At 31.1% G+C, this 15,078-nt stretch overlaps 2 protein-coding genes across 2 annotated transcripts; both read left to right on the top strand.

Annotated features, from left to right (window-relative positions):
• Positions 1-1,436: 1,436 nt before the first annotated feature.
• Positions 1,437-2,625, top strand: LOC134716506 (forkhead box protein D2-like). The gene is made up of 2 exons (XM_063579513.1): positions 1,437-1,598; positions 1,897-2,625. Exons 1-2 carry the CDS (start codon positions 1,437-1,439, stop codon positions 2,623-2,625), a joined length of 891 nt encoding a protein of 296 aa, XP_063435583.1.
• A 4,021-nt stretch (positions 2,626-6,646) lies between these two features.
• LOC134716505 (forkhead box protein fkh-2-like) lies at positions 6,647-7,816 on the top strand. Its single transcript, XM_063579511.1, has 2 exons — positions 6,647-6,817; positions 7,088-7,816. Exons 1-2 carry the CDS (start codon positions 6,656-6,658, stop codon positions 7,814-7,816), a joined length of 891 nt encoding a protein of 296 aa, XP_063435581.1. The 5' UTR covers positions 6,647-6,655.
• The last annotated feature ends 7,262 nt before the right edge of the window (positions 7,817-15,078 follow it).

Genomic DNA, 15,078 nt, shown 5'->3' with positions numbered 1-15,078 from the left:
ATTGAACAATAATTTAAAAATTAGCATGAAGGCCATAGAGTTATATTATTTTTCCCTTTACGTCGTTGGTCTTTGGTTGAGACTTGTATCATAGGCAATCATAACACATCTTTTATGTTCATTGTTTCAGTGTTAAATGATACACAATATGCCGTATTGTTTGATGGTTTTCAAGAAAAAGTATAACGTATATTTATACCTATTAATTCATTGAACGTTTACTGTTGTATCTATGAATATGATTCATTTTACCTTATAAGTTTTATGTGCGCAATATTCAAGGGCACATATAAGTTAATCGAGTCTATTGTACTCTATTACAATTATAGATAAAATTGTAAAAATTCGAATAGCTTCACACAAAATGCACATGAATTTTCTTTTAATGCGCAGTTGAAATAATAAAACTTTCTATTAACTGCACAGATTTAAAAAAAAAAGGTTATGCAAAAACAAAGCTTCAGATGGAATTATTGTTGGTGTTTAAGTGCCATTTTTAAGCGCCACTTTTGGGCTATTTCTTGGCGACCATATTTTATTGCTGGAGGGTGCCATTGAACAAGGGAAAACTACAGATCTTCGTTTGGAAACTGACAATCCTAGTCAATTAAGATTTGAGTCGAGTTAACACATACGGGCGAGTTTCGAACCAGCAACTTTAATGTTGACTGAATTGTGATTAACGTAGTAACCACTTAGACAACTTGGCCACCGAGACCTCTATCTATCAATTGAAATTTTATTCAGAGTGGAAGATATACTCAATGACACATACACAGTGTCATTAAGTTGTGTATACCCCCCAAAAAAACTTACAAACACACACACAATTTTGACAAAACTATTCGAAAAGTTTGCTTATAATACTCCTCATTTTCGATATTAATTTGGGGTTTAACTGGTTTGATTCGATTTTAACTTATGTGTCTCACGTAGACGAAAGGTAGTTTTGAAGTTTCAAAGCTTAAGCCTCAGTGAGTTCTTTTTTGTACCAATAAATCTAGGGCATTTCTAAAACATTCAAAATTAAGATGTTGTGGTTCTGTTGTGTTATAGTTCTCTTATATATGATGCATTTCCCTCAGTTTGAGTTTGCAACCCGGATTTGTTTTTTTCTCTATCTTTATCGCGGTATACTACTGTTGCCTTTATTTTGGATTCGTTTTGTGCTCTACATGACGTTAATGTTGGTATTATCAATATCTATATTTTCCAACGAAATATTTTTTATAACTATGAATACAATTTGTATTGTCAACATATTTTTATTCAACATTATGACCCGTTAATCTAGAAACAATGCCATTTGAATCAGATCACGTGACTTAGAACTGTGAAAAATAACAGGTTTGTCTGGTATATATTCTGTAACGCAAACAGTATAAGTCATTCTGTAATCTTCTCTCAACAAGATTGTTCCAATAAATTTAGGAATCATGAATAATTCACATATAAGCAGTTATTATTTGAACAGGGGAAATACAGAAAGAGTCAAACGAGATTCTTTCTCAAGCGAAGGTGATGAAGTTTGGACACCGTCTCTTTGTACAAGTGAGAGTGAAAGTAGCCACAGTGACAGTGATGAATCTATTGCACAGGTATGTTGGTAAATTGGTAGAGGAATATTATTTTTTTTAATGCTATTTAAAAAGAAAAGATATTTATTTCTTTGATAGAAAATAAGAATATATAAGGGCGAAGAATTTCATGTATATATCAGATACATGTTTTCAATAATATGCAAACCAACAATTACATTTTATTTGTTACAAAGTGTCAATATTCATAATGATACTAATTAATATCATCATTATTTTTAAATATCGATCCCTCTCTTTTTATTTCTAAATTTTTTGTTTGGTTTATTTTCTATAACATTTCTGTTTATTTTCGTAGGTTCAGATATCGTTTGACAGATCAATCAAGGATATCTTGTCTTCAAGTAACACCAACAAGAAGCCATCACAGTCGTACATCGCTATGATTTCAATGGCAATTCTGAGTAAACCGAGCAAGAAACTATTACTCAATGATATATATCAATACATAATGGATAATTTTCCTCTCTACAATAACAAGGAAAAAGCATGGAGGAACAGCATACGGCATAATCTTTCTCTCAACGAATGTTTCGTGAAAAATGGCCGGTCTAATAACGGGAAAGGCAACTATTGGTCTGTTCACTTAGCATGTATTGAGGATTTTGAAAAAGGAGACTTCAGGCGTCGAAATGCAAGGCGAAGAGCAAGAAAAAGTTCTGCAAAAACAGTCGATGGCTTATCTAATCAATTCTACGCACGAAGTAATAACGGATATGTACCAATGACATCATCGCCAATTGGATTTCATCCATACTCAATGAAAGGATCCTTTATGCATACAAAACCTTACAACTCACATCAAAATACTCAGTCTCCTATATCTACATTCGGAACGACAAGAACGCAATTGCCAGCAGTCATGCAGTCATTCGGAAGCGATCCACTGTTTCCAGTTTCTCAATCCTTATCAGGAGGGCACTCATTCATTGTACCATCCACATACTGTACATTGTCATCATTCAAACCGAGCTCTAATGTTTTTTATTCATCTTGTCAGATACAGAAAGAGTTTTCTGCTTGGTGATTTTAATTTATCTCACAATACCAAGTGTGAGTTTAAAATTTTGCTGGTTTTGAACAATTAAAAATTATCATGCAGTGTTTGGCCGAACTAAGTAAAGATCCTAGACACTTTGTATACGTCAGCAGCGTTGACTTACATAATTGTTTTGACGAACTAAGGACTATTTTGTTTTAAATGATACCTGCAAAACGGCATCGTGAAAAGACTCAATTGTATTTGAGGGATTATACTATAGTAACAGTTTATGTATATAATTCTTGAGTTTGGAGTCAATAAGGAATATTGACATTAGGCTGTTATCATGACAGATACTCTCGAACATTACACCGTTCCTACAACTGTATATACAATTAATAATAAAAGAATTTATAACATTTGAAGTTTTGTTGCTGTTTTTTTACAGCGTCTTTTGGTTGTTTTTACCCATGGCATTAGTATTTTGTTTTCGACTTATGAGTTATGTTAATACTTTAGCATCTTTTGGTTCTTTGTAGATGTCCATGCACTATGTCTGATCTTGATTACAATTACTTCAATTAGCTCGTTTATAATTTGCTCTTATTTATCTATCTTAGGATCATTCAAAGATGCAATTTAAACGTTACTGTTTAGTATTTTCATGGAGCAGTGATTTTCTAAGTGAATACACTTTTATACAGCTATTAGGTCATCACGAATAGAAACATAAATCAATCTGATTCATTGATAGATTTTTGTGATTTAAAAAAAAGACGATATCTATAAACAAATGAGCATTAAGACTATTGTGGACCGATTTGTAATTGTCCATAACACAATTAAACATTTTTCTGTATTGTTTATTTCTCATGAAGTAATGAAAAACAGCCATAATTTTGATCTTATAAAACTGAAGAGGTTACTGTTATTACACATTATTTGTTATGAAGCATACATGTTCACACATTGTCGTTGTAACCTTTACTTTGGCTTTTTACACGTACTGATAACAGTACATTCTATAACATTGCTTACAGTACTGAGGTGATAATAATCAGACAAATTTATTGATGACATTTAGTTTAATAGAAAAATTATTTGTTGGCCCATTTCTAGCTTATTATGAATTTTACAATAAATATTTCTATGAAATATGAATTATGTCATGCTAAGGATGGATTTTTAATTGCATACTATTTCTTAAATACACTTGATGTAGATGTTTAGTACAAATAAAAAGAAGATGTGGTATGTTTGCTAATGAGACATCTCGACAAAAGATACTAAAATGACATAGACATTAATATCTATAGTACACCGTTAGGCCTTCAACAATTAGCAAAGACCATACCATATAGTCGGCTATAAATGTTATATATATATGAGAAATATAAAACAATTCAAGCGAGAAAACTATTGGCGTAATTAATGTACAAAAAAATAAGCGATAAACAAATATGCAAACACAGCGACAAACCATAACAACTAAATAACAGCATACACTGACTTAGAACTGGCACATACAGAAGGTGGCGTTGTTAACTAGCTTGACGAGTTCAACCTCCCAATAACTATGACAGTTTTGTAACAGAACACCATGATAAAAAACTGTTAAAAGTAGTTTAAGTAGATTATTAAACAGACCGGAAGGTTTAACATGAATATTTCTAAATTTCTAAACGTTTCAAGCATTTTCTAGATTCAATGACTACATGCATATTCAAATCACTTCAGGAGCCAACTCTAATACAATATAGAGTAATCTGTGATATAATTACGACCCTTGTTTACCAAATAAATTATATAAATAAAAACGGAAGATTTAAAAACAGATAATAAAACATTTTTGTGGTGATCAAAAGAAATATGCTTGAGTAGAGGTTCTCATAACAGATTTTTTGTGGAGAAGTGCAAAAATGGCACGACATTTTGTCAAGAAATTAAATTGCTTTTGATATGGAAGGAAACAGTTTTCACATGTTTTAGATACTCATTCCGGTCATCAGATTTACTAGAGGCTGAGTTAGAACGTGTCGTTAGACAACTAGACCCACCACAAGTTCCAATTGTTACGTACATTTTTTTTACCATGATTATCATTATTAAACTAGAGTGATAATTAATTTGTATTCTAATCTTATGTGACTGATAACAAAATGTAAGTCATAATAATAATAAAGTCTCTATATATATAACAGCTGCTGACATTAGGAGAAAGTCAAGTGACATTTTAAATGCCACAAATTATTGTTGATTTGGACCTCTTTACTTTGTAACACATTCAGCAATATGTTGACGAGTGGTATTGAACAATAATTTCAAAAATTAGCATCAACGCCTTGGAGTGACAAATAGTTTCATCCCTTTACGTAGTTTGGTCTTTGGTTTAGAGCTGTTTCATTTGGTACTTATATCACATCTTTTTTATGTCAATTGTTTCAGTCATGGTACAAAATATGGCTTATTATTTGATGGTTTTGAGGAAAGTATAACTTTAATTTTATTAAACGTTGAAAGTGACAAAGTCCTTTATCATTTACCATATTTCCTTTTGTCTTCGAATACAACTTTTTAATGTGATTCATTATAATTTATTAGTTTTATGCGCTTTATTTCCTGATATTTGCTGAAAGGTTATTTCCATTTATAGGTCAAATTATTTATATTGTTTATTGTATCAAGGTGATTGTAAACAGAAAAATATATTTATGGAATATTGTTTGAATGCAAAAATATTGTTTTGAAACCATTCATATTTTATTATGAGTTTTATAGTGAAACTTTCTATGAATTAACCAGTGCAAATACTATTATATGCCAATTTGTAATAAAGATATATTCATATTTGACGGAGAAAGTTAGTTTACTTTGATAAGACAACTAACGGAGCAACACATAGTTATTCAATATTGTAGGGTCTTTGCCAGTTGGAAAGTTCTAAATCATATATACAATTCAATATCAACTACAGGTAATAGATACACGATACACTCATCATAGATACCAGGACTAAATTTAGTACATACGCCAGACGCGCGTTTCGTCTACAAAAGACTCATCAGTGACACTCGAATCCAAAAAAGCCAAAAGGCCAAATAAAGTACGAAGTTGAAGATCATTGAGGACCAAAATTCCTAAAAGTTTTGCCAAATCCAGCTAAGGTAATATATTTCTGAGGTAGAAAAGCCTTAGTATAGAATATAGCATATGGTTTCAAACATCACAAACCACCCGTTAAGCTGTTTGAAATGCATTGGTTATGTATGTGTTGATGATATATACTTATTAGTGTCGTATAAATAGAGTATGAGGTATGAAAACAAGTGATTTGATGGTCACGTCTACAATATGTGTACCAAGAATAAGTCTATCAGAAACAATCATCTATATATCTTTGGAAGGAAATTAATATTAAACGTGTGATAGTAATCAACAAAAAGAGCAAAAGGACAACTTTGTTTTCCAACATTAATTCTGTAATAAGTACGCCAACACTGACACCGGAAAAATGCAACCAGAATGTATCACAGAAACACGAGATACTCTCGGTAAAATTATAGTCACCCAGTATTGCTGGTGACCCAGTTGAACAAAAAGGCCAAAAGCACAAAAGCACAAAAGCACAAAAGCACAAAAGATGTGTCTATGGCAAAGTGTTCTGAATATATAGGTCCTTTACAGTTATCACTAGTTTGTCAACCTCAGTTTGTTCGTTTAGTCCACTTTTTGTGAGGTGACTCATCTCTTTCTGTGTCGTATTTATCCTTTTTTTTATGTCTTCACATTTTTCCTTCTTTATGTGATGACGTAACTTTTGGTATTATCCAATTTAAATAATTTTAAACATAATATTTTTGTAAAAAATAAGTAAAATTTGTACTTCAACTGTCAACATATTTTTTATTCAACAAAATGACCTGTTAATTTTAAAAACAATGCCATTTGAGTTAGATCACGTGACTCAAAACTGTGAAAAATAACAGGTTTGCCTGGTATATATTCTGTAACGGCAACAGTATAAATCATTCTGTAATCTTTTCTCAACACGAGTGCTCAACTAAATTCAGGAATTATGAATAATTCACATTTAAGCATTTATTATTTGAACAACACAGATACAGAAAGAGTCAAACGAGATTCTTTCTCAAGCGATGGGGATGAGTTGTGGACACCGTCTCTATGTACAAGTGAAAGTGAAAGTAACCACAGTGACAGTGATGAATCTATTGCACAGGTATGTTATATTTCTAAATGAAATTGGTAGAGGAATCTTATGCTATATAAAACAAACGAGATATTTATTATCTTAAATAAAGGGCGAAATATATTTATATTTATAAATGTATTTAATAATAAGCAAACCAACAGCTTTGTTTTGTTGCAAAATGTCAATATTGATAATGATATTAAATAATATCATCGTTATTTCTAAATATTTCCTTTTTATTTCTTATATATTTTTTATTTGGTTTATTTTCTTTAACATTTCTGTTTATTTTTGTAGGTTCAGTTATCGTTAGACAGATCAATCAAGAATATATTATCTTCAAGTAACACCAACAAGAAGCCATCACACTCGTACATCGCTATGATTTCAATGGCAATACTGAGTAAACCGAGCAAGAAACTATTGCTGAATGATATATATCAATACATAATGGATAATTTTCCCTTCTACAATAACAAAGAAAAAGCATGGAGGAACAGCATACGACATAATCTTTCTCTCAACGAATGTTTCGTGAAAAATGGCCGGTCTGATAACGGCAAAGGCATTTATTGGTCTATTCACTTAGCATGTATTGAGGATTTTGCAAAAGGAGACTTCAGGCGTCGAAATGCAAGGCGAAGAGCAAGAAAAAGTTCTGTAAAAACTGTCGATGGTTCATCTAATCAATTCTACGCACGACATAATAATGGATATGTACCTATGACATCATCACCAACTGGATTCTATCCATACTCAATGAAAGAATCACCTATGCATACAAAACCTCACTTCTCACATCCAATAACTCAGTCTCCTGTATCTACATTCGGAATAACAAGAATGCAATTTCCAGCAACCCTAAAATCATTCGGAAGCGATTCACTATTTCCGGTTTCGCAATTGTTACCAGGAGGACAATCATTTATTGCACCATCCACATACAGTACATCGTCATCATTCAAACCGAACTCTAATGTTTTTTATTCATCTTGTCAGAAACACAAAGAGTTTTCTACTTGGTGATTAAGATTTATCCAACATTACCAATTGTTGGTTTAAGATTTTGCTGCTTTTGAATAATTGATAATTAAGTGTTTGATTAAGCTTAGTGAAGTTCTATACAATTTGTATACGTCATCAGCGTAGACTAACAGATTTAGTTTGACGAACTAAAGACTTTTTGTTTTGGAATTATACCTACAAAACTGCATCGTGAAAGGACACAATTGTACTTGGGTGATAAGACTATATAGTAACAGTTTATGTATAGAATTCTTGAGTTTAAGGTCAATAAGTTGTATTGACATTTAGCTGATATCAGGACAGATACTCTGGTACTTGGCACCGTTTCTACAACTGTCTATAAAATTATTAAACACAATTGATTACATTTGCATTTTGTTGCTTTTTTATTTTGATTTCTACGGAGTCTTTTGGATGTTTTTTTCCAAGGGCAATATCAGTTTTTTTTTTCAATTGATGAGTATTGTTATCAATCTGAGGATCATTTAAAGTGCAATTAACATTACTGTTTAGTGTGCACATGGAGCGGGAATTTCAAAAGGGCATACACTTTATTGTGTACAGCTATGAGGGCATAAAAATAAACATGAATAATTGGTTGGATTCTGTGGTATGATTTATTTATTGATTTTTGTGATTGAAAAAAAAAGTATTTTGTAATAATCAAAGACAGCCCTAATTTTAATTTTAAAAGCTGAAAAGGTTACTGTTATCACACATTATCATTTTTCAGACATACATGTTTATACATTTTTATTGTAACCTTTACTTTGGCTTTATAAACTTACTAATAACAGTTCATGTAATTAACTTGCTAACTGTATTCAGGTGATAATAAGTTTGAAAATATATATATGAAATTTAGTTTTATAGAAAAATATATTTTGTCCCGTTCTAGCTTGTTATGAATTTTAGATACTATTTCTATGAAATAGCTGATGCTTTATAATCGATTTTTAAATGCCTATCAATCGTATGACATTTATTAAGGAGATATCAATTACAAATAACAAAGAAGATGTGGTATATTAGATATTGATACCGCTATTCTCAAAAGACTAAATTCCATAGAAATTTACTTTGATAAGGGACTTGAATTTTCGTCGGAGTTTTTTGTGGTTTGAATTTATTCATGTATAGGTAACCGTACGGTCTTCATCAATGAACAAAACCCATTCCCCATTTCCATTCTCAATTTTATATTTTATATGTTACCGTATGGTGTTCATCAATGAACATAGCCAATCCGCAAGGCCCCAGTTTTATATTGCTTTAAAACATTGTAATTCAATGCAGTTTAAGAGATTATGTTTTGATATGCATAAATACTTATGGAATCACCATTGATTCATTAATGAAATAGTGTGGGAAATTAGCTGCAACACAGGTTTTGCTTAAGATGCAATGGTATAGTTTCACAATTCGTAATTGGAATTAACACTTTCTTATTTTTGTACGTAAAAGCGTCTACGAGGTTTATTTGATACAGGAATACTTAAATAATCAAACCAAGGAGGCATAAATACTTACTCAGCATTTGGCCAAACCAGCCCTAATACAATATGAAACTAAACATACTTTAATTGACAACATATTTTTTACGTTCGGAGGACTTGTTTATCGATAGACTATTGGTATTCCAGTGGGAACGAATTGTGCCCCTCTTCTTGACGACTTGCTTCTTTAGTATAATGAGGCTGACGTCATACAATGAACTTGTTAGGAAGATAGATAAGAAGTTAGCAATATTCTTTAACTCTACTTTCCGCTATATAGATGATGTTCTTTCACTAAATAATTCAAAATTTGGTGACTATGTCGAATGCGTCTATCCCATTGAACTAGAGATAAAGTTAAATCGGCCTCATATCTTGACTTACATCTAAAAATTGACAATGAGGGTCGATTGAAAACAAATCTTTACGACAAAAGAAATGAGTTCAGCTTTCCTATTGTGAACTTTCCATTTTTAAGTAGCAACATTCTAGCAGCACCTGCATACGGTGTATATATCTCCCAATTGATACGATATTCCCTTGCTTGTATTTCATATCATGATTTTCTTGATAGAGGTTTGTTGCTCACAAAGAGGCTATTACATCAAGATTTCCAAATGATGAAGTTGAAATCATCTCTTTGTAAATTTTACGGAAGAATCACGATTTGTTTGACCGTTATGGAATAACTGTTTCACAAATGATATCGGATATGTTTCATACGTCGTAACTACAATCCTCTTCCCTTTCATAAATGTGACCTACCGAGTAAGACTACTTACCGGATTTGATGACCAACACGACAGGTGCCACATGTGGAGCAGGATCTGCTTACCCTTTCGGAGCACCTGAGCTCCGTATAGGTTTAGGTAGGGTTCGTGTTGTTTATTCTTTAGTTTGCTATGTTGTGTCATGTGTGCTATTGTTTTTCTGTTTGTCCTTTTCATTTTTAGCCATGGCGTTGTCAGTTTATTTTTGATTTATGAGTTTGACTGTCCCTGTGATATCTTTCGTCCCACTTTTAGAGAATTACCCTTATACTTCTTATAATTCATAAGTTCATAAAAATACATAGGGAAAACATTTTAGTGGTTATAAAAAATAATGGGCTTGATTTAACAGAGGGTCTTGATAACGAATACTTGGAAGAGAAGTGCACTATTTTTATAACAGAATTAAACTGTTTGTAAAATTTAACGAAACAGTATTTACTTTTCGATCATGAAATTTACTATAGACTGCGTACGGACATGTCTACAATTAGTCACTACTTATGATCATTTCATAACGTCACTATTTTCAACTAGTGGTGTCATAGTGAACCAAAAGTAATAAATAATTATATTCTTAATCATTTGTGACTGATGACAAATGTAAGTCATAATGATGATGAAGTCTATATATGTATATGGCAGCCGCTGACATTTTGAGAAAGTCAAGTGACATTCAAATGCCTCAAATTACTGTTGATTTGTACTTTATCACTTCATAACACCTTCAACAATATGTTGATGAGTAGTATTGAACAATAATTTTACAAATTAGCACGAAGGCCATAGAGAGACCTATAGTTTCTTACTTTAACGTCGTTTTGTGTTGGTTGATAGTTGTCTCATGTTGTTTCAGTGTTAAATGGTACAACATATGACTTATTGTTTGATGGTTTTCAAGATTTTTTTTATTAAACGTTGAAATGATAAAGTATATTTTACCATGCTCTTTTTATTCTATGAAGCCAACTTTTTAATATGATTCGTTTTAAGTAATTGATTCTCTGTGCATAATCATTAACAAAGATTAGTAATTTAAGCCTTACGTATTCCTGGCTCATTTTAAATAAACTTGTTAAAACATTAATTGCTTCACACAAAATGAATATGAATTTGCTTCCAATGCGTAGCTTTAAATAAAACTTACAATTTACTGCATTTATTTATTCAGAGCAAAAGGTTATACAGATATGGACACATACACATTTGTATAAAGAGCTTATAGCAAAGATTTGCACAATTTTGATACAACTTTTCGCAATGTTTTATTATAAAACAGTGACTGATCAACTTTGTTATTATTTTTAGGTTTAATTGGTTTGAAACGATTTCAACTGAGGTGTCTCATATAGAGGAAAGGTGTTTTTGACATTTCATATCACCAACATTAATGAGTCTAAACTTGTTCAAATAAATACAAGGCCTTTTTTTAAAAACATTTAAGACTAAAATATAAGGTGAACTTAGCCTGTGGATTTACAGTCCTTAGAGTTTGTTAACTTCTTACTAACACCATACACATTCATACCATTCACCACACACCAACAATATTACACCATACACCTTGTGTCATTTAACGTTACACCTTTGTACCATATACCTTACACATTTTATATACATCATCCGGAATTACCCATAATGCAATTTAAATTCAAGAAAGCGTGCGACTACAAAATGTTTAATTTACTTGAAAAGCAAACTAGTATATTATTTAAACACTTTCAAATGCCGGAGTGCATGAACATTTCATTGATAAGCCAGGTGTAGATTGGACATTTTCAGTTCCTAGGGTAAAAAAAAAGAACAATAAGGTTGACAATTTTTTAAAACATATTTTATACAACTATATGTTAACAGGCAGTTTACTTTCGAGTTATATTGCATGAGAGAGAGGTCTGTATTCATATCGATAAAACTTTGTGTTAACTTTCCAAAACGTAACGTACATGTATAGCATGTTTTTTTTCGAACATAAAATACAATGTATGGATCAGATGGTTTTTGTCTAGCTAAATACAGGTCAATATTTTCAGATTCTGTATAGATGATTCACGAAAAACACAAATATGTGAAAAAGAACAAAAAATAAAGACAAAATTTAAAATGGAAACCTTTTTAAAATGATTTTTTTTTTATTAACATCCACCTTTATAAATATTATCTATCCTTGTACAAATGTACCTATACATGTAGTCCTTATCGATCTATATATCTATACCTCTCACCATATATAATTATTTGAATAAAGTATGTTTTTATCATTATTTATTTCTCACAAAGGCTACCTGTATTTATTAAGCAGTTTCAATTTTATCGTACATCACGTCTTTTGTTATGTTAATTTCAATTACATTAAATTTCTGGTCGGGTGATCATTTACCACGTGCGATTTGTTAAAGGGATGTGTAGTTCATTCATAAATAAAATGGATTAATGATTTTGATTCCCAATAAGGATTAATTTCAAAGATATGGTGAGTAAATATTTGTTTATAATATGATACATCATGTCTTGTTACAATTAGATGATATACATGAATACATACACAACAGAAATAACATGTAGGGAGTTGAAAGCAGTGTACATATTATTGTTCAATCAGTATCAAAGAGGTCATTGCACTGACCTGACCACGCAAAATATATATTTATATACAAAAAATGTCACACATAGTGGAAAAGGCTTCTATCTTCGTATTCGTTTTAAGATATTTGTGCAAAAACTGCATTTCATGTTTTATCATATTTAAAATCATCGCTTTACTTATCCCTTTCTTTTGATATTTTGCGATATTTCTAGTTTTCCAGATAACCCATTTCGTGATTATAAGCACCGTATCTAAAATTTGGGTATAAGATGCATCTGCATTAATGACCCCAAAAATTATACTTATTTCCGATTTTTGTAATTTTTGGATATTTAATTTTGAACAAAATTCCTTTATTTTCTCAAAAATTTCCAGCCAAACGTGTTCCACCAGTTTACAATAAATAAAAAGATGAAATAGTGATTATTTTTCATTGCAAAAGTGACACTTCCCGTTTGAGCGATTCATTTTTTGTAATTTTTCTTCAGTATAAATTATATTTTGTAGTAACTTCCATTGAAATTGTTTAATTTTCCTGTTACCTAAATTGTTATTCAAAGTTTCCCAAATGTAAACCCATGGTAGTTCCTTCCCAAAATGTAAATTCCACTTCAACTGACTATTTGGAGCTGTTTTATTCTCATAAAAGTATCTAATATCTTTTAGGCATAATTTTTTGGCATCAACGACAACTCCATTTTTTTATAAATCGACAAGAATTTATTATTTTTATAGGTCTATCAGAATGACTTTGTATGCTAGAATCTGTTTTTCAAACGTCAATTTGTTGAGGTGTTAACGAAGATTTAATGCGACTATATTGTGCAATCCAATTCCTTTTATCTTTAAGACTTTAAAAATATCAAAAGAAGTTTCAAAGGATTTATTGTTTAAGTCCCATATATCTTTAATTTTTTTTATTCCACTGGAGGCAAAGTTTGCATAATATAATGCATGTCCCTTGAACTTAAATTTACAATTGCCGAAAATATTTTCTTCTAAAAGGTCCTCTTTCGTGACCGAATTTTGGATTTTCTGTAAGTCGGTCCAGGAAATTAAGAGTTCTTTATAATATTTGGACATTTGTATTTGCCTAAAACATGTAGTGTCCGAACAAGAACATATAAAACAATCTGTATCATATTTTTCGTCTAGTGACGTTAACCAGTATTTTCCTATTGCATTCCATTTTTGTGTTTTTGAGTTGACAATACTGTACATACTTTTCACTTGTTTTGATTTAATAAAGTCTCTTAAGTTTATCATTCCTATCCGCCCTTTTTCTTTCGGTAAACAGCACACTGTTCTAGCGATTTGGTTTGTTTTCCCATCCCATATAAAGGACCATATAATATTATTTATTTGTTTTTCGTATATATCCGGGATACCTCTCATTTCAATTTCGTATCCAATGACGGACAGTACAAAGGATTTAATAATTTAAACTTTTCACGTAAATGTGAGATCTCTTGATTTCCAAACTTTTAAAATGATTTAATAAAATAGAAACACAATAAGGGGTCACGGGACTAGTTGTCCTTCTACAAAACACAAAGGGATTGTCAATATACACCCTTATAAGGCAACAATTTAAAAATAGTCCTAAAATATATTCTCTTCTTCTCTCATATTAGTCCTAATAACTGAAATGTTTAACACACGAATTACATTCTTCTCTTGATATTGCACTTTTCTTTATAGTGTATATCGATTGTTTTCTACTTTTCAAGATTTTTGATAGCCAAAAGCACCCTTTTCACTAGGACAAAGAAGTATGATAAAACCACAATACAGAATTGATTAAGTATTGCGTATACAACACGTTAATTCTTCTGCAAGTATTAAAAAAAACCAAATTCACCAAAATGTTTTTGCACTTTTTGATATCATTTAAGTTAAACTGTCTTTGTTCGTTCACTGCATGTAATATTAGTTTAAAGGAACATCAAATCAGTAATTTTAGAGAGCTTTAATACCTAGTATTTGTCGAAAGGTCATTCACATCTATAGGGCTTGCTAATTACTTATATTGTTTATTGTATCAAAATGATCGGAGCAGAAAAATATATTTACGGAATGTTGCCGCATTTTTGCGCCTGTCCAAAGTCAGGAGCCTCTGGCCTTTGTTAGTCTTGTATTATTTTAATTTAAGTTTCTTGTGTACAATTTGGAAATTAGTATGGCGTTCATTATCACTGAACTAGTATATATTTGTTTAGGGGCCAGCTGAAGGACGCCTCCGGGTGCGGGAATTTCTCGCTACGTAGAAGACCCGTTGGTGACCTTCTGCTGTTGTTTTTTATTTGATCGGGTTGTTGTCTCTTTATCACATTCCCCATTTCCATTCTCAATTTTATTTGAATGAAAAAATATTGTTTTGAACCCATTCATATTTTATTATGAGTTTGA

This window comes from Mytilus trossulus, chromosome 4 (assembly GCF_036588685.1).
Source record: "Mytilus trossulus isolate FHL-02 chromosome 4, PNRI_Mtr1.1.1.hap1, whole genome shotgun sequence".
Taxonomy (NCBI): Eukaryota; Metazoa; Mollusca; class Bivalvia; order Mytilida; family Mytilidae; genus Mytilus; species Mytilus trossulus.
The sequence above is the reverse complement of the archived record's forward strand: the minus strand, read 5'-3'. Positions and strand labels throughout refer to the sequence as shown.

Excerpts from the sequence above, each read along its gene's own strand:
- LOC134716506 (XM_063579513.1), top strand. The coding sequence starts at position 1,437 with ATGAATAATTCACATATAAGCAGTTATTATTTGAACAGGGGAAATACA. Across the intron at positions 1,599-1,896 it reads GTGATGAATCTATTGCACAG|GTTCAGATATCGTTTGACAG; the intron begins GTATGTTGGTAA and ends TTATTTTCGTAG.
- LOC134716505 (XM_063579511.1), top strand. The coding sequence starts at position 6,656 with ATGAATAATTCACATTTAAGCATTTATTATTTGAACAACACAGATACA. Across the intron at positions 6,818-7,087 it reads GTGATGAATCTATTGCACAG|GTTCAGTTATCGTTAGACAG; the intron begins GTATGTTATATT and ends TTATTTTTGTAG.